This window comes from Salvia hispanica, chromosome 1 (assembly GCF_023119035.1).
Source record: "Salvia hispanica cultivar TCC Black 2014 chromosome 1, UniMelb_Shisp_WGS_1.0, whole genome shotgun sequence".
Taxonomy (NCBI): Eukaryota; Viridiplantae; Streptophyta; class Magnoliopsida; order Lamiales; family Lamiaceae; genus Salvia; species Salvia hispanica.
In genome coordinates this window covers 4892684-4913212 of record NC_062965.1, presented here as the reverse complement: position 1 = coordinate 4913212, position 20529 = coordinate 4892684, and the positions used below count along the sequence as shown (strand labels likewise).

Here is a 20529-nt window from a genome sequence, read left to right as displayed (position 1 = left end):
TGAGCATTCGGGTTTCGGTTCGGTTTTTGTCAAAACCGAACCAAACCCGAAAAACCGAATTTAGTTCAAAATCCAAACCGAACCGAACCGAAAAACCAAAAAATCGAAAACCGAACTTCAAAAACCGAACAAAACCGAAAAACCGACATTTTCAAAAAAAAAACCAAAAACCAAAAAAAATAATATATATTAATATATATATATATAATTTAATATATATTATATATATGATATAATATATTAAATTAATAGAATAAATATATATAATATTATATTTAAAATATAATTCAGTTTTTCAATTTTTCTGTTATTTTTTTCACCCGAACCGAACCGAACCAAAAAACCGAAATAAACGAACCGAATTTCAAAATTTCGGTTTGGTTCGGTTCGGATATTCAATTTTCGGTTTTTTTTCTCACCCCTACTCATACTATTAGATTTATTTTTTAGCAAAATATAGTAGTACCAATTTTAGGATTCACACTGGAGCAAACCCAAAAACTTTTTCAAATTTTGTAAGGGAAAAAAAGCATGATATAGAGAATATTCTTTTAAGTTTGATTGTAGTGTAAATGGTTGAAGTAAAATCATATTTGATGTAACATTTACTCTAAAATAGGTTTGTGAATGGTTGGAATCTGAAGATGCTCTTAGCTACCTGTAATGTAAATTTTTTAAATTATGAAAGAATTGATAAAATAACTAAAGATCGAAATAGATTCAATCCTTAATTATTTTAATATACATATAGTTTCATGCATAGCTAAAAATATAAACAAAACTTGGTTTAAAATATATACCTAAAATTTAACAGTTACCTTAGCTATTTAGTTTCTCCCGCGATATTAAGAGATTTATTTGCTCGAGATTACATTGGCCTGCACCTGAAGAAGCTAAAACTAATTAGTCAAGACTAGTTTCTACATGACATATCTTAACATATTCTAACTGATGCAAAATGTTAAAATTACAATTTAATGGCCGAATAATAATTACTTTGATTCTAATCAATTCTTTATGTTTCAAACGTTACGAAATCACGTCAAGTAAGCCATGTAGCTCGTGATCCATCCAGATTTCATATTGGAGATATTTCAGTTAATTTTGTAAATATCGAACATTGCACAATAAATATAACAAGTTAAACAAAATTAGAACATTGGACATGTATAACAATTTTCTTCTAAACCCCAACAATTGGCAAATACCTTGAACAAAGATCTAAAAAAGTTACTTATGAGCAGTTTATGCATTCTCCAAATCCAATTAGTATATGTGCACAAACGTAGAATAACATTGTGGTGTGTGTGTGAGGAAAAAATGCATTACGTAGTAGACTAGTAGTAGAACAGGTTTTGGAAAGGCCACGCCACATCACTTTTATTTTATGTCTATTAAATTCCAAAACCATTTAACAAACCAGGAACTGGTTTCTCGTTCTATGGCGTCAGCCCTGACTTATCCCAGCCCTCTTTCCCTCACCAATTTAATACTACTAATTCAAGTTCAATTTTTTTTATATGATTAAACGCAAAAATAGAAATCAAGATATACGTCACAGTGGCTGTCTGTTTCAACCAAGAACAAACCAATTTCCCACAATACTAGCTAGTAATAGTAAGGCCAGCCCATCTCCCCGAATAACAATAACAAAGTTATTTACGACATCAGCGTTCTTACATTATTAGAAATTGCATGACCAGCACTTCACGTGAGCCACCAAAACGATGCAAAATTATTTTATAAAATACATCTAGCCAAACTTAGTAAGCAAGATTGAATATATATACATATATTTACGTATTAGATTTATCCTGTTTGACGAATTATATATGTATATGATTAAACATTCACGAAAGTGGGGGCCATATTTGCCTGAGAATACGTACCTTATTTCCGGCACAATAAGATCTTCAAGTAGAAGAAATGACTGCCATCCTTTTGTCTTTGACTCTCTCCGGTCACCACCCCTGACTGAAAACATATGTATCAATTCCAGAAGCAAGTGATTTATGTACTAGCATGAGAACATAAATGCCTCCCGGCATTAATGCATCCTACATTCAATGTAACTACATAAATTAAACATGAATATTCGTATGAGTAATTTCTCCAGCTTATAAATAGATTAGAGCTATCTGTGTATCATCAACTTGCCTATTCAACGTTAGACAAGCACACCAAAAAAACCCCAGGTTTAACATGGAAGACAACACTCACCCCACAGCAGATCACCATTTCACAAGCACGATGACACTTGCACAAATGGGTGTAAGCAGTGTTCCTGAGTGCTACATTCTCCCTCCAGCCGAACGCCCTACCCTTGAGCAGACGCCACCTTCTACCTTCAGTGCTTTGCCAGTCATAGATCTCTCCTCTTTAGAGAACCCGGTTCTTCGGCCACATGTGATTGAACAAGTGCATATGGCATGCAAGGAATTCGGAGGTTTTCAGGTACGTTAGCAATCACATATTATTACATAAAAACCACTAGTTCGACAAAAAAGTTTTTAGGTTATACTTCATCCGTCCCAATAAAGATGCCCCACTTTCCTTTTTGGTATGTCCCAACAAATATATCACGCTTATATTTTTTCAAAAAGTACCTTTCCTCTATTAGTACATTCAGTTATTACTTCAACTACCTTTTCTCTTTCTTCATTATTGCTCCAGTTACCTTTTCCTTTCTCTATAAATACATTCTATTACATTTTATCTCTATACTTAACAGACTAAACAAAATTTTCTAAAATCTGGTACCATCGAAGAAGTGGGACATCTTCATTGGGACGGAGGGAGTAACTTTTTAAGAGTGTTATGTAGTTGCCAGCATATGTATGTTCATATACAGTTAGATGGCATGCATGGTTTAACATCAGCTGTGAGAATGCATTACTATTATATATAAGTGAAAAAAAAGTATGATCATGAAGCAATTTCGGTATGTTCACTGAATAATTTCCATATGTGGTATTTTATTACCTTCTCATTGCATGAGCAGTCCATACAAATAAGCAATTTGAACTTAAGCACATACTATTCTAGGGCCATGCGCTAGAAATTTCTTTTCCCCCTGCAGGTGATCAATCATGGAATTCCTGTTTCATTAACGGATCAGGCCCTAGATGTTGCCGCAGATTTCTTTGACATGCCAAATGACACAAAAATGCAGTTTGCCTCTACTAATGTTCATGAACCTGTAAGGTATGGGACAAGTTTAAATCAAGTCAATGATAAAATTCAATATTGGAGAGACTTCATCAAACACTATGCCAATCCAATTTCAACTTGGATCGACTTGTGGCCATCAGAGCCTCCAAGTTACAAGTAAGCAACTCTATGCAGTCCTTACACTACTAACAATTATAATATGATCACTGATGCTTCTAACAGGTATAATATGTTTGCCAAGTAAAATATATCAGTGATGCTTTCTTATTTAGCCATAATCATCATTATCGCATGTCTCAAAGAGTATGTACCAATTTTGTAGGGAAAAAATGGGAAACTATGCCAAGGCTTTGCTACTTTTGCATACAAAGCTAATACAGATAGTATTTGAGAGTTTGGGTCTACAATCAGACTACTTACAGAATGATGTGGAGCAAGGTTCCCAAGTCATAGCTGTGAATTGCTATCCTACTTGCCCCCAACCAAATTTAGCACTGGGCCTGCCCCGACACTCAGACTATGGATTGTTAACAATCATACTCCAAGATCAACAGGGTCTAGAAGTGATGGACAGAAATGAGAATTGGCAGCCTGTTCCATTAATCGAAGGAGCATTAGTGGTTCAGGTGGGTGATCAAATGGAAGTGCTCAGCAATGGCCGATACAAAAGTATTGTTCATCGAGCAACTGTGAATTTAGAGAAAAAGCGTCTTTCCATTGCTAGCCTTCACAGTCTGGCAATAAACAGAAAAGTAACACCTGCTCCAGACCTAGTGGATGAGCGACATCCCTTGTCCTACAAAGAAGGCAGCTTCGAAGATTTTCTGAACTTCCTTTCAGATAATGACATCCTGGAAGGTAGATACATAGACACATTAAGAAAAAATTCAGACAGCATTTCTGAAGCAAAATAAGTGCTAGTACAAGGTTTATCCATCATTCTTTAACAGATTCTGATTTCAAAAGCTGGAAAGCACATCAAGATACCAACGGGTCGCACTTAGGTTTGCAAAATTCCTGGAATAACGGCAATGATGGAAGCCAAGTATTGAGTGATATAGCATAATTAAAATTTCTGTCGTGCTAGAAAGATACTGATATGCATTCACAACCGTTACTTTGGTTACAAGTAGTGGGCGTTGGTTACGGATAGTGGAGCTTGAATAAAGTTATAGCTAGTCATTATTTTCCAGCACGAGTTATCTTTCTTCTTTCTAGACTTATAATCTATGTCATTAGATGTTGAGGGGGCGACTTCTTCTGAGTATTGTATTGTACGGCATTGCCGAGCCTTTCCATTAAGGAAAGAGGGCCTTCTTTTGAAGGAGTTATCTTTTATTTCTATCATATTTCCCATTTCATTCACACAGTGTCAGACAAACTTTCATTCTATTATTTGCTCTAACAAGTATGGATAATATTATACGAAATTCGGCAAACTTCCATTTGAGCATACCACATCTACTTATTTGTCAATATCTTCCTGAGTTTACTAAGGAAACCTATTAATGGTTCACTACATAATAAAAAAATTCACCCTGGAACGAACACAAAGATGTGCCCCTTGGCAAGAGGCAAGAAGTCCTGATTGGGAAATGTAACTTCAAATATATGAGTATAGCGTGAAGAAGTAGCATGCAGTTTAATTTATCATTGTTTGCTTTCCTTTTTCCATTCTTCTTTTCCGCAAGGAATAAAGATTAGAAAAGGCAATCCTAGAATCTATTATTAAACCTTACAGATTTCCCTGGCTGCACAATCAGACTCTATGCTCAGAAAGTGTCTGTGTCGTTGACATTTTTGGTGAGGAAATGCATAAAACCCAACCAGATATTTGCTCATGCATCAAAAAATGTATGATATCATAGAAAACCCAACCATCAAGGGTCAGATTTTAAGAGAACTAGATATTTAACAAGTCATCTCAGTGAAGTTAAAAATACGATAAATAACTGTTCTTACTTGGGTGAGTGCAATGTTGCTGTACATTTGAATGATTAAACTGACATCATGATTTATTCATATACTATTGTCCATATATTCTCCATAAGCACAGGGATTCCAGTTCCACTACTAAATATCGACAAACACATACAGAATAAATATCTAGCAGAAGGACAAATAAAATTTTAGATTTTACGACAATGCCACATTGGCAAACAGACAGACAAACCTTCATAATAAGTATTGAATAATGTGAGCCTGATTTCAAAACACAAACGTATCCCGGCCCTCGTCAATTTTCTTATATTCATCAGCATAATCATATTTATGTTCCCATCACGTATAACATACTGTCTTTCATGAATCACGGTTGCCAGTCTGCATGACTGATATTTTAGGCCACGTAAAGAAAAAGGTAATAATACAATCCATATCCATGCATATATAAGTACAAAGAACACAATGACGCGAAAAGTTTCACGTCGGCTTACAATTTACGAGCCTGCAATTATAACTTTAACATCGTTATTCTTGCGATCTTTAAGCTTGTCACGCATTAATACCTAAAGGGTGAAAACTTGAGAGGGTGTTTGCACTGGATTTGGAGGTGACCTGCCTCTAATATGTATATTAATGTTATCTAACAGTACATTTGTCAAAGGGAAAGTAAGGTTGTAAACAAGTCAAGTTATTTGCTAGCTACTCGTATTTCAGTTCGGGAAAATCTCTTTTGAGCTTGTTCAGTGAGGCTCAGAAACTATGTCAAACTTGAGCTTGACGCTACTCAAACCATTAGCTGTGAGCAAGTTCATTTATGTACTCATGAATTCATTCAAAATATATAGATCTATTAGTTTCGTATCTAACTTATGGAATACTCCACCTTTTATACTTAAAGGATACAGGAAAGTTATCATTTTAGTAGATACTACAATTGTTTAACAGGAAATGAAAGTTATTTAAAGCTCAAATAAGCTCATGAACCTAAGCAAATTAAGCTCAACCCGAACTCCATTCGTATTGTCGAGCTGAGCTTGAGTTTCATCCTTCTGAGAGCATAATTTGAAGCCAGATATGGTACCAGTGGCTATGAATGTTAACGATTGGATAAACAAAACCGTGAACTGGATCTCATGTAACAATCCATTTTTATAACATTAAAAGATTTAAAACAAACATCGGATAATGGATCGGAAACGGAAAGCTCATGCACCGAATAACCTAGAATTGCAAAATTCAAATACACATAAAAACTTCCGATATTCGTGCATCTACAACAGTTTCATTGCACACTGCAGACTACTGGGAATTGAATGAAATCCATAAATTATCGGCACTCCAAACTGCGAAGATAATCGAGTTTAAGCATTAATAGAAGAGCACTAACCAAAGTTCAGCGGCGCCTCCGCTCGTCTGCTGTCGTCGGCAGAGCTCAGGCAAGATCTTTCTGGTTAAGTTTCATCTCCTTTTCGGCCATTTCCGTTGTTCATGGAGAAGCCACAACTGAATACTGGGCTTTGGGCTGTTCATTAATGGGCCGATCCGCAAAAATCCCATCAATTATCATTTCATGGAACACAGGTCACATTGACGCAAAAACATATTATACAGTTTTAAATTTAATTACCATCTCCGTCTAATATAGTTTTAGTAGTGGCTGACATAAAAAATTAGTAAAGTAGAAAAATATGATAGAAAAAAATTATGGCGTATAGTGAATGAAAATAGGACTCCTCATTATTGACAAAAACTTACCAAAAATAGGTAGAAGAGTAATTTTAGTTGATGATCCAAAATGGAAAAACAGAAATGTTTTTTGTGGACATAGATGGTATAATTACTATCCAAATAATAGTACAACATTTTTATGAGAGTTGTTAACAAATACTCCATATTTGGAGTCACTTATTGTTATGGCTCGGGTTTTAAGAAAAAGTTAAAGTGTGTAATAAATGAAGTGAGATGGTGGAGTATGTAATAAATGAAGTAAGATGGTAGAGTGTGTAATAAATTAAGTGAGATGATAGAGTTGGTTGAAGGTGTGTCCCTTTTCACTTTTGATTTTTGTTTTGGTTTATTTTAATGTATATATGGCATTTTGATGTAATTTTGATGAAGAATGGGGTAAAATTGTATGACCAAACAAGGAAAATTCTAAAAGTGACTCTTAAACTGGGACGAACTTTTATGGCAAAAAGTGACTCTTAATCTGGGACGGAGGGAGTAGTTCAGTTCATTGGGGCGGATATATTGCATGCACGTGGACCGTGGTGTGTCCAACCAATCATAATTGCACAAGCCATCTATCTTCTAATTTTTTTCTCTCGTTTTATACAGTTGTTAATAGTTGAACATACCACGAAAAAATATATCTGAACCATTGAATTTTACACAATCTTGACCTCCCTCTTCTCTTTCTTTCGTTTTCATTTTCTTTCTCAGTACTTTCGTGTACTTGGCTGATGATTACAATTGAAAATACAAAATAAGTTTATTACTATTAGGGTAATTAGCTTGTAACTAACTCTATCCGTTCCATAGAAATAGGTCATTTAGGGTTGACACGAGTTTTTAATGCGTAATTGGTAAAGTAAGAGAGAAGGAGAAAAAGTAATTGAAATTGGTAGTAGATGGTGGGGTTATAAATGATAAAATAAAAGAGAAGGAGAAAAATACAGCCATAAATGAACAAACTATATCTATGGGACGGACGAGAAAGAAAATACGACATATTTCTATGAAACAGAGAGTATTAAATTTCGGTCAAATTTTGATCTTGTATAGCATTTTAAAATATGATTGTAAATTATTAAATTTTGATCTTGTATAGCATTTTAAAATATGATTGTAAATTATTTAACTATTAATTAACATTAGTTTTACAACTGATCATTTTTTTACAGTTTCATGACTTATTTAGTCACATGTTACTACCCGCATCACATTATACTAAATAAAATAATTTTATTTGTTGAATTAAGATTTATATTTAGATAAAATCTATGAAATAAAGTACAGCAATGAAATTATTATATTCAATAAGTTATGAAGTCATTAAAGTACCAAAATCTCGATGCAAAATAAGTACAAATCATTTTTCTTACGTTATAAAATAAGAACAAATCAACGATTCAATAATTTACCAAATACTCACTTATATAATGTCCTCTCCTTACTGGCTTTTTATGGATTAGTAATTTACCAAATACCCACTTATTTAGTGTCCCCACTAGCTTCAATGATAAAGTTACATTTGCCATCCGAAAGCTGAAAAGGGAATGAATGATTCTGAGATAAATATTTGATAAAAACAGAATTAAAAAAATGATTCTTCCACGTTCTCATATTGGAGTCTATATACCAAAAGCTATATAAATATGATGCGACCATTTTATTCCTTCGACAAAATCATCATTCACACTCCCTCCATTCCGCCTTACTCCATTCCGCCTTAACAGAGACATTCCATTTTCTCAACAACATTATTCTCTGTATTACTTAACTTTATCTTCATTTTATTATTATTTCCAAAACGAGTACATAATATCACAGCATTACTCCTTTTAGTATCCAAAAATGCAACACAAAAATGAGTAAATCATTTGCTTTTCTACGCTTGTTATGAAAGCCATACGTATCACACTCAATATGGGATTAAAAAAGAGCAATGAAAGGCAATATACTTGAGATTTCAAATGTAATGTCAAAACAAACAACTAAAACGTGTTTTCCAGATTCACGAAGCAAAACTGAGCATCAATGTCACAATTAATTGTTCATATTCTATCCTGCACGATTGATTGATGAGAGACTCGACCATGAGCGGCAGGAAGCAGCACAACGAACATCTCATTTACCACCCAAGGTAGGGAATTGCCCGGGGTCTTCGATGGCTGGTGCCTGGAAAGTTCTCCTGTCACTCGGGCCACCAAAGCCCCCTCTCGCGCCGGCACGGCCACCACGACCTCGTCCACGACCACCAGGGCTGTAGTACTTCTCACCCTCAGCAGGTTTCAAGAACTCATTGATGCTGACAGCCTAGAACAGCCAATAAAACACAATCAGATTTCAATGAAACATAAACCAGTCTTCCAAAAATGCGTTGATCGGTAGTAAAAACCTGAGCTTGGGGAGCAAAAACATCAGAAAACATGAGGTAAAGAGCCTAACTGGCACTTATTCAACCAATATCCATTTTTAGGAGGCTCAAGAGATGCAACAATTGTCCAAAAAGAGCTACAGACATCATGAGAATATGTGATAGATAGTAGATACCCAGCATCCATAAAAGTTAGTAGTACCTTTTTAGCTCTTTCTTCTTTTTCAGCCAACTCTTTCTTTTTATCCTTATCAGAGCCCTGCAAAGAAGCATCTCATTAGTAATAAAAAGTCAACTCTCAAAATAAGCTACTTATTGAAGATATAGCCAAAAGAAAATGGATGAAAGTAGAGTAAAGTAGCTCACCAATTTGATGAAGACATCATCATTAGCTTTTTTGTTAGAAAGTGCTTGCATTGATTCAAATTCCTTCGCATCAACCTTCCTTTCCTCAGATTTCAGAGCAAGCAAAGCCTTCCTTTTCTCTTCAAGAAGCTTCTCATACTCTTCCAGTGTCATCTCCTATAAACATCATTCGACAGTCAAAGTAAAAAACCAAGGTAGTGATTCCTAAATCAAATTAAAAGCGCAGTGTTTGCCACAAAAAACTGTAATTGCTAAGAGGTAGCTTAAAAGGGAGCTTTAAAAGGGCGGAAGTTAAGCAAGTAACAATATTGCATCAAAACAAGAGCTGCCAGATAAAGCCTTTGGGATAACGAAAGCATTTACAGTGTTCAAACATGTGCTTAATGTTTATCAAATCTTTCACCTTATCCTCAGCCTTCTCTTCATCTTCCTCTTTAGTAGCTTCCTTTTCTACATTTTCAGCAGCATCTCGCTCTCCTGAGGGCTTCTCCACATTCAGATTTTTCTCATCTTCATTGACAACCTCCTCAGTCACTCTGGGGGAAAAAAAAAGCAGATTGTTGGTGAAATTGAATTATGGAAACATACATATCACTGCATTTCAATGAACACACTAATGGCCAATGAAAATAACTAAACATTCTTACTGTGCCAATTCATCAGTCTGTGTTCCCCAGTTTCCGCGGCCCGAACCTTCACGTTTCATCTCATTTCTGCAATAAAAATGGGGTAAGTCAGATTACCAACTTAAAAAAACATTGATAACAGTACATAAACTATCAAAATAGCACACTTTTCATACATACCCGCGGCCAGTTCCACTGCGGCGCTCAAGCGGCCTGCGAGTGCGGTCTCGTTCTCCTTCACCAGAGTCTCCATTGCTGTAGTCGCCTCGACGGCCACCACGGAATGAACCACGAGATCCACCATAGCCACCGACACGCCTTTCAGAAGACTTTCCATCAACATCATCAGGTGCACCCTGGGCAGCAAATCCTTCCTTGTTGCCATAGTTGTTTTCATTGTTGGTGAAGTCTCTATTGGGACGTGCACCACCATCGCGACCATATCCACGCCCTCTACCGCGCCCACCTCCTCGAGCAGAATCAAATTTTGCCTCTCGGACTGATAGGATATTACAGGTCAGAAGGTGAACAGCATGATAATGATTCAAACAGAGGCTAATAAAACATATATCCTCAACATAACACAAGTGTCGTACACTAGATTCAACTGACCAGAAACATGTGAAAATAATGAAATACATTTTCCAAAAAAATCTAGAACAAAAATTACTGTGCATCAACATGTGAAAATATTGAAATACATTTTCCAAAAAAATCTAGAACAAAAATTACTGTGCATCAACATGTGAAAATAATGAAATACATTTTCCAAAAAAATCTAGAACAAAAATTACTGTGCTTCAATATATTTAGCTCGAGGCATTGAACCCAAAAAAAATCACAGCTTATACAAGTTATGTCTTCTCAGTTCCAATTTTTCACTGACAGAACTTCATTACTAGAATCCAAACACAACAAAACTATTGAAAAATTAAACAATCAAATCAACACATTACTAATTGAGGGTAAAAATGCATAAATTTTCGAGAAGCCAAGCAAGATAACAAATTTATCAGAAAATCAGTTTACAGAGAAAAATAAAGCACTAAATAAAGCACTAACCAGCCTGAGCCGGGGGTAACGGCTTGGAGGGGAGCTTGGGCTGCGCCGGCAGCTTGGCCGGTGGTGCTACAGTTTTCTTCGGCTCGATCTTCTGCTGAGCCGCGAGGAGTGAGGGGTCCTCCGTATCGTCTCCCAGCAAATCAAATGGGTTAAGAGTCGCCATCAAGATGAGCAACAACACCAAAAGCAAAACGCTTGTTTCAGATTATTGATAAACAATCCTTTAATTTTACTTTATATTCTTCATTGAGTGTATTGGAATAACAGATCTATGAGCCTTGAGCCGAGGAAACTAGAGATTGAACGATAAAGAATGAGGGAGATAGAGAGATAGAGGGGTGTTGCCAAACCCTAGCCGCAATTAACTCAGTAGAGAGAGAGTGAGGTTTATCTTCAGGAGCGGTGACTGTTGTTCCTATTTGATTTTACTATTTTTTTTTTAGTTCTTTGCCAAATTCTAATTTTATATGCTACATTAAATTATATAGTAAAATATAAAATTATTTTAATTTGCATTTAATCATGATTAAAATCTATTAAATTATTATTGATTTATTAAGATTTTACATTTTATCGTGATTTTATTTTAACGCGGTTTAATATACTACATTCGTCCCTTAATAAATTTCACATTTTTTTTAGTTTATCTAAAAAAATTGTTACATTTTCTTTATTAGAAAAAATTCTCTCTGACATTAATATGAATATATTATTTTCTCTACTTAACAAACAAAATACAATATTCTAAAATCTCGTGCATTTCCAAGTGTGTCATCTATTATGGAACGAAGAGAGTAATTTAACAAATAAAATTATTTAATTCAATATAATACTTTATGTGTCTCAAAATAATAATCTTCTATTTTATTGATTTACCTTAATCAGGTGACTTTCATTTTTTGTTAAGATTTTTTTCTTTATGAAATTCACTAAAAATATTCTATTCACTTTGCCATTAAATTCGTATAAAATTTGTATAGTCCCCAAGGACTTCTTCTTGTGATACCGATGGAGTATAATATTTGTTACTTGCCTAAAATGTACATATGATTTTGGTTGATATTTCATTGTATCTTGTAAGTAAGTCATCAGCTATGCACGATGTTAATATCTTGATTGAAAATTATTAAAGCAAATCAAGAGTTTAATATTCATTTGTCTGCGAAAAATAATCTCATTTTTTATTTCAAGATGTCGGATAAAAAATAGTCACATCTAAAAATAAACTTTTTTTTTCTCAAACTATTAACACCATTCTATCCTCAATTTTCTTTTTCTCTTTCATATTTTATCCATTTTTTTTATTTATGTTTTATATTTTATTTATTTTTCTGATTTTCTTATACTTTATCAATTTTTTATTAAAAATACCACCAATAAGACTATTTTTTAGAGATAGAGAATTGATATACAAACCTACCATTTTGACAAAAAATTACAGATTAATTGACAAATTACCCATTTTGTTAATAGTCAAAGATCGAGAAAAATCAAGATTTCATTTAAAAAACAATTAAATAAGAAGTAATAAATAAGTACTCCTATATACATCGTGAAATTTTTGGAAACTAAAATTTCATTAATTATGATATAACAAAAAAAATACGTATATATAATTGATTACTTGTATTCAAATCAATACAATCACTTTTTATGATTGGCCTAGTTGAAGTACACGCTGCTCTAGAAAAAAAAATATATGAGCATCAAGCAAAATATTCTTTCTTAAATAAATGAATATACGATAAGGAATATTACATTGATTAGGAATGAACATAATGATGCTACAAAAGGACATTAGTTTCGACCTAAATTTGTTCCCAAAATAATATTATCTGATTATTCTGTATATACGTAGCCAAAATAAGGTGTTGATTTTCAACCTAAATTATGTACATAGTATATAAATTCATAATTATATGATTATATCAATTTCACGAAAAAACTAAAAGATTTAGTACCCAAACTTAATGTTGTAATATTACATGGCAAATACTATACGGAGAAGATTTTTGGTTTAAATTATTCACATGATATAAAGATTCATAATTTTGTGATTACATCAATCTTACCCAAAAATACTAAAAAGATTTAGCTTCAAAAATAATGTTTTAGGATATAGGGTCCGGAAAATACTAAAAGATTTAGCTTCAAAAATAATGTTTCAGGATATAGGGTCCGGGTCCTATTCTAATGCTTTTAGCACCCTGATCCAAAATCAAGACTAAATCTCCACCCTTGGATTTTAAAATGAGTGGATGAGATTAAAGCTCACAAAATCTCAATAAATAGTAGACAAAATATCAACAAAAGGGTAATATCGTCATTATGTTATCATATGATAATTTTCGTGAGTGTTTTTTTATATCAACATTGTGTATTACAAATATCAACAATATGACATTAGAATATCAACACAAGGACAAGAAAATATCAACACATTTTTATTGAGATTGGACATGCATAATATTGAGATTTTGCCTACAATATATTGAGATTTTTTGTTACATTTGTTGAAAATAGCTGCTTATCAACATGTACGAAAATTGAAATATAATTTATCAAATTTCATCACCCGAACATCGTCGAAACATATGCAATTGAGATCTCGTTGGAATCCTTATTAAATTATCTTTAATTTGATATATTTTTTGCGAAAAAATAATATAAATTGAGAGAGTTACGTAAATTTAAAGATTTGAGATGATTTTGAGGAGAGAGAAAGTAGATAGTTATAATTACTACATATAGGATTTGACATTAATACCCTTTTAATTTAATTAATAATTATTTAAATTTAAAATATATTACACTTGGCATCATATTAACCACAAGATCTTCTAATCTAATGGTTGAAAATTGGTCTCAATTTGGCATTGGTAATTAGTTAGCAATTGATTACATCCCTTAGGATATATATATGTAAAAATTCCATAAATCCTCCATACCATGTTGGCACAATAATATGGTGTACTACACCAATAACTTTTTGACAATCGAAATAAATAGGGCCCACATGCCACATTAATTGGACACATATTTTATAAAATAACAGAGCATTAAGAGACGTCCATTTGCTCATTTTATGGAAACTATTATGGAAATTTTCATATGCAAGAGCATTAAGAGACGTCCACATTAATTGGACACATAATTGTTGTTCCATATACTACTACATATACATTGATCTCATCTCATAATATAATATTATACTGTATTACTTGTAAAACAGTATACTCCTATTGCATTACTTACTTTCACGTAAGGAAAAAAATCATACTAATACAACTCTTTGATAATAGTATTATTTGAAATTTTATGGGTAAAGCTTTTATCTCTAGTTTTATATGTATATACGAAAAATTTAAATAAATAAAAATTGTGACAATAACTTATACTAGTAGTATTTATTTATGACTAAAAGATTTAGTACCCAAACATAATGTTCGTAATATTACACACCAAATACTATATGGTGAAGATTTTTTACCAAAATTATTCACATAATATAAAGACTCATGATTTTGTGATTACATCAATCTTTCCAAAATAAAAAATTAAAAATTTAGCTCCAAAAATAATGTTTTAGGCTCTATATAAACACAAAATAACATTACATTATTTACAAACAATAGTAACCAAGTTTAGATATCGACCGCGTAAATGAAGATGCAACAATTTATTTCTCTTAAATTTCTTTTCCTGGTTATTCTATGCTTTCTCATTCCAGGTTTGAATTTTTACACACTACTAATATCAATATAATGTTTGTTTGACAATCTTCATTTTAATATAAATCTTACTTCATTTTTGCAGATGAAAGAGGAATAGTATTGTATGCTGAAGCAATGACTTGCACAGATTCTTTTGTAAGTCCCTCATGTGAACATGGGATCGAAGTATGCTCAATGTGTTTGAAATTTCGTAAGTTGAACTCTGTTCGATGTGACACAAGCACCATTCCACACAAATGTGTTTGTGGGTTCGAGTGTCCACCCTAATTAGATCAATATTCATAGATCAATATTCATATGATGTTACTTTTAATAATATTATTTTAGTATTTACATGTCCTTGTTGATTTCAGTGAACTTTCTTTCTCTTTTCTCTCTTTTCTCTTTTTCAATGTTGAGAAAAATCAATTATAAAGTATAAAATTATTGTTTTATACTGAAATATGACAAAGCCAAGCTATATTTTGATCAGTAATCAAAGCAAAAACATATGAAAAGGGGCTTTGTCAATAAAAAATTACGATGACTATCCCTTTAAATATATGCAAAACTACTTCTAGCATGCTTAATGAAGCAACACCTAACCATATATCATGTATCACTCAGTAACTTTTTAAACTAAAAGTTCTGGAAATTTCATGGAGCAAGATTGAGCATCAGTGTCTTGAGTAAATTGTTCCAATGCTCTCAATTAAAGAAAAAGCTAAAAACATTCATATATATTACGCGAAATGAAAATCGCACCTAACCAAATGCAATTTATAGAGGCAAACTCTTTTCTAACAACATTCATTTCTTTAGTGTTCATTGCTATCTCAATCTTCTTTTCTCTTCCAGAAGCTTCTCATATTATCATAGATTCATAGCCTTCCTTGCAAATGTCAAAATAACAAAGTATTATTCAACATTATTTTGCTAAGAATATTTTTATTAGGCATAAAAATAGGCACTTATATTCAACCTCAAATTAGTAGCGTCTGCACTGTATCGCACGTAGTTATAATAATTAAAAATAATACTTATATAGAATTATTTACTCGTTTTCAAATTAATATGATCAAATTTATGTTTGGCCAAGTTGAGTAATTGTTGAAATAAATACGTACGTTGTTTTAGAAATAAAAATTGAATAGGAAAGTTACCAAGCAAAATAATCTTTCGTTAATAAATGAATATACAAATAAGAATTAGGAAAGAAAATAATTCTACAAAATGCATATGTTCCCAAAATGGTAGCAGAGTTGTATTCTGAGGTGTTACATAGAAAAAATAAAGTGTGGATTTTAGACCTGTGGCTATATATATTATGCACAAGGTATATAGATTTATAGTTTTACGATTCAATCACTCTCACCAAGAATCTAAAATATTTAGCACCAAAAATAAATGTTTACCCCTTTACAAACAATAGTAAGCAACTTTAATTTAGATATCAATCTCATGAAAGATGAAGCAATATATTTCAACGATTATGCATGAGATCATTTGATCAATAATTGATCGATTTGTTGTGTTATTGCAAAAATCTCAATAAATGGGCATTTACATCTTGAACATAGAAACTAAGTATTAATACCAAGTCAATATAACTAAGGACAGTTAAGACTAAGTGTGAGAACACGGTCACACGAGGGATCTTAGGATTTTTAGGAGTTGTACTACCCATGACTAGTAATAGTGTCAAAGTTATTATAATCAACAATCTCTGTGAGAGTTTAGTTATAATTGTGAATTGTGAGCGTCTTAGTAAAACATGAGTTATAGAGTGAAATTTATTAAAAACTAAATTACATCAAAAGTCTATGAAAATCAATACCGTATAATTCTCTTTTCGCTTGACAAATCTCTATACTATGTCTTTTAATTATTTTTTTAAGATATATAGACATCAAAATCTCATTCTTGTGATCTAAATAGTGCATGAAATTTAATTGCAATACCATGGCTGTACAGGTACTACCCTCTCGCACCCTCAGCAGGATTAAGGAATTCATTAATGCTGACATACTAGACCAACCAATTGAACATGTATCTATTCAGCTCAAATTCTTTATCATTTTACAAAAACTAACTAATAATATATAAGTCACGTATAAGTTCAACCATATAGATAACACTTAAATTGGAAGCATAAAAATCATTAAGAAGGCACATGGAGCTCTATTGCAACTTAATTCATTCCAGAGGTACATTAAGAAGGCATACGCAGCTTTATTGCAACATTAATTAAAGAAAAATGTAAATATCCGATAAATTTGTACTTATATAAATCCTTCCTGCTGCAGGAACGTAACGTATTTTTTCTAATGTTATGGAAACCTTTTCTGAACTCAGTTTTTTGTGATAATGTTCATTAAAAAAAATTATGTTTTAAATATAAAATATGAATTACTCCTATATAAGAATAAATTTAGCATAGATATTTGAATATGAGTTACTCCTATATAAGAATAAATTTATTAGTTATCACATTTCAAATATAATATTGTTATAAAAGAAAATGAGCAGATAACTCCAAGAAGCCAAACAGTGGCGGACGCATATTTCAACTCTGGGGGGTCCAAATTACTATTATAAGTGCAGATTATTTTTTGATATTTATCTTACCACAAGTAGTCATGACATGAGTGAAGATGTGAGATATAAAAGGGTGATCGCATGAACTAGAAATACATATGATCATTGTCGTTAAAAGTAGCGTCGACATTAAATGAGCCAACATTGTTATGAATACTTATATTACTCCCTCTTCCATATTATTCTCTTTCTTAGTTTACTTTTCCTCCCCTTTAACTATTTATTATGATTTTTACAAAACACACGCAAAAAATGAAAGAGGTCATTTTAACTGGGACGGAGGGAGTATCAAATATTATACATATATGACATATTTATTTTCATAATAATCATATTTTTAAAAATAATTTATCTTGAATAATAGTACTAGTAAATACAATAACTAATATAGGAGAATTTTTTTTATTGCAAAGTGTGTGAATATAGCTTGCCTATTTGAAAAACTGGCAAATGTTGACATAATAAAATCTAGTCCTGTATGAATGAGAAGCCTAGCTAAAATAAACACCAGTTACGGCCTTAGTAGGAGTCAAACTCGACTCTCCACAGTGGAAGGCAATACAGTCCACCACTTGGAGCTAGCTAATGTATATCTATTTTTCTTGAAATTAATATATGTATAGTTATAGTTAAAAAAGTTGGGGGTTCCGTAGAACCCAAGACACCATATAGGTCCGCCACTGAAGCCAAACATAATAGCAAATTTATTGAAAAATAATAACTTTTTCCTTATAAAAATTAATCAATTTTTTACTCTCTTTGATCGCACAATTTTTATTGTTTTATTACCTAAAAATACTCAAAATACAAAAAATACAAAAACTTTACAGAATACTACTTGTAAAAGTAAGAAAATATCATTATATTACAGACCATTAATTCATGGAGTACCTTTTATTATACGTATGAGTTTGTAATTTAATTATTTTCTCACACGATAATTGGTGATTAATTAGAAGATTTGTAACCGTAAGATGTTCCAAATTTAAGAGATTTTTGGAAAAAAATAATTTAACAGTTTTTTTTCAATTTGGGATTGACCTTTCAGAACATGAGATCGTGACATATAATTTTTCAAAATAAGGGGTTTTTGAATTTTTATCAATTTCTTTTTTTCTTATTATTTCTTCCATAATATTTACAAATTGACCAACTTACCCATAATATTGGATGGGGACTTCGAGAACATGAATTGCAGCGGTGGAATTGGATCTGGAATTCCAGGTTCGGGGTTTGGGTTTTGAGGAGGAAAATTGGGGGCGTCGAACACAGTGATGATTGATTTTCGGGTAAGAGATGGATCTTGATTGGGGATTCTTGCCAGCCTTCTCTGGCTGATTGTTGTCTCCATTCTGGTGTTGTGTTGATAGAATGAACTAAGATTAATTTTGTGAGTGAATTCGGGTGTTGAATAAAAATTAAATTAAAGTTTTGGTCAGTGTCGTTTTGTATAAGAAAGGATGAGTAATCTTCATTTTTTCTCTATAATTACTCTATCCGTCACAAAATGATGTCTAAGTTTGACTTGACACATTTTTTAAGAAATGCGAAGGAAAGTGAGTGGTAAAAGTTAGTGAAATGTATGTCCATATTTAAATATGGATTTTATAACATAATGCGAGTGTAATTAGTTAGTTGAAGTGAAGTCCATTTGCTAAAAATGGGAAAAAACAAAACAAAGTGAACAACATTTAACGGACGGTTTCACAGATGGACCAAATGGTAAAACTGAACAATATTTCAGCAGACGGAGAGAATATTCTTTAATTTGCCAATTTTAATATGGGTTAAGGGGAGGAGGAGGGTGGGGGCGGTGAAGGAAGGGATGAGGATGAGGATGAGAGCGACAGTGGGCGGCGAAGGGAAGGGGATGAGGATGAGGACGGTGAGAATTAAGTGAAAATAACATTGGAGGAAAAGTATTAAAATTGTGGTAAAAATATTATAGGATAATCTGGTGAATTCATAGATATTGTGAGAAAACGTGTGGCCTACAATTTGCCACGTGTAATTTTCTTTTTTATTAATAAAATTAAAAAAGATAAAAAAAAACTTCAAATTAGGGTTTTGGATGAAAATGTCAATATAGTGTTTCGAAAATATCAACACAATGCTTTGAGAATGTCAACACAATGCTTTAAGAATGTTAACCCATTGCTTATATTGATATTCTATATGTATTATATTGACATATTTTATATAGTATGTTGACATTTCTAACTTTTACGAAAAAATTAAAAAATTTCAATTTTCTTTTCAAATTTTGACGTCGAAACATATGCACGTAGGATATCTTTGGAATCCTTATGAAATTATCTTTAATTTGATACTCCCTCCGTCCCTGAAAATTTGTCACCTATTTCCTTTTTCGTCCGTCCCTAAAAATTTGTCACATTTCACTTTTACCATTTTTGGTAGTGGACCTCATATTCCACTAACTCATTCTCATTCACATTTTATTATAAAACTAATATATAAAAGTAGGACCCACATGCCACCAACTTTGTCAACCCACTTCTATTACATTTTTTAAAACGCGTACCGGGTCAAATGGTGACAAATTATGGGGGACGGAGGGAGTATAAGTTATATGAATTTAAAGTTTTGGAATTTCTTTTAAAAGTTAACTATAACTAAACATGTAGTTAATTGACATTAATACCCCTATTGATATTTTTTGGAATTAATCATATGACCTTATTGACGTTTTTTGTTGATTGTATTGACCTTTAGGGATTAATGATCTAAGCCATTAGAGCATCCACAATAGGTAGGACACTTCCCGGACAAGCCACTTTTTCTTTTGTCCTCAGCCACTTCTGATTTGTCCACGGCCACAAAAAAAGTTTCCACAGCAATAGTGGACACTTTTTTTGCCACATTTCACTTTATTTTATTTTTTGCTTATTTTTACAATGAATATTAAAATTATTGGCCAAAAAAATTAGAA

At 32.4% G+C, this 20529-nt stretch overlaps 2 protein-coding genes and 2 long non-coding RNA genes across 6 annotated transcripts; 1 reads left to right on the top strand and 3 right to left on the bottom strand.

Annotated features, from left to right (window-relative positions):
• Positions 1-694: 694 nt before the first annotated feature.
• LOC125203423 lies at positions 695-6629 on the bottom strand. 3 transcript variants are annotated; one of them, XR_007173368.1, is made up of 7 exons: positions 6503-6629; positions 3931-4022; positions 3592-3762; positions 2983-3197; positions 2221-2394; positions 1890-1974; positions 695-884 (listed from the first exon to the last, which is right to left on the bottom strand). It is a non-coding gene; the product is annotated as an uncharacterized LOC125203423 (long non-coding RNA). The 3 variants fall into 3 exon arrangements; XR_007173367.1 differs by having other exon boundaries at positions 3942-4022; XR_007173364.1 differs by having other exon boundaries at positions 3592-4022.
• On the top strand, positions 2245-4125 carry LOC125203413 (flavanone 3-dioxygenase 3). The gene is made up of 3 exons (XM_048101752.1): positions 2245-2454; positions 3080-3327; positions 3494-4125. Exons 1-3 carry the CDS (start codon positions 2251-2253, stop codon positions 4083-4085), a joined length of 1044 nt encoding a protein of 347 aa, XP_047957709.1. The 5' UTR covers positions 2245-2250; the 3' UTR covers positions 4086-4125.
• Positions 6630-8783: 2154 nt separating the features above from the next.
• LOC125200839 (RGG repeats nuclear RNA binding protein A-like) lies at positions 8784-11651 on the bottom strand. The gene is made up of 7 exons (XM_048098633.1): positions 11269-11651; positions 10387-10705; positions 10228-10293; positions 9984-10116; positions 9581-9736; positions 9417-9473; positions 8784-9153 (listed from the first exon to the last, which is right to left on the bottom strand). Exons 1-7 carry the CDS (start codon positions 11429-11431, stop codon positions 8965-8967), a joined length of 1083 nt encoding a protein of 360 aa, XP_047954590.1. The 5' UTR covers positions 11432-11651; the 3' UTR covers positions 8784-8964.
• A 3920-nt stretch (positions 11652-15571) lies between these two features.
• LOC125201964 lies at positions 15572-19004 on the bottom strand. The gene is made up of 2 exons (XR_007173008.1): positions 18738-19004; positions 15572-15869 (listed from the first exon to the last, which is right to left on the bottom strand). It is a non-coding gene; the product is annotated as an uncharacterized LOC125201964 (long non-coding RNA).
• Between the last annotated feature and the right edge of the window lie 1525 nt (positions 19005-20529).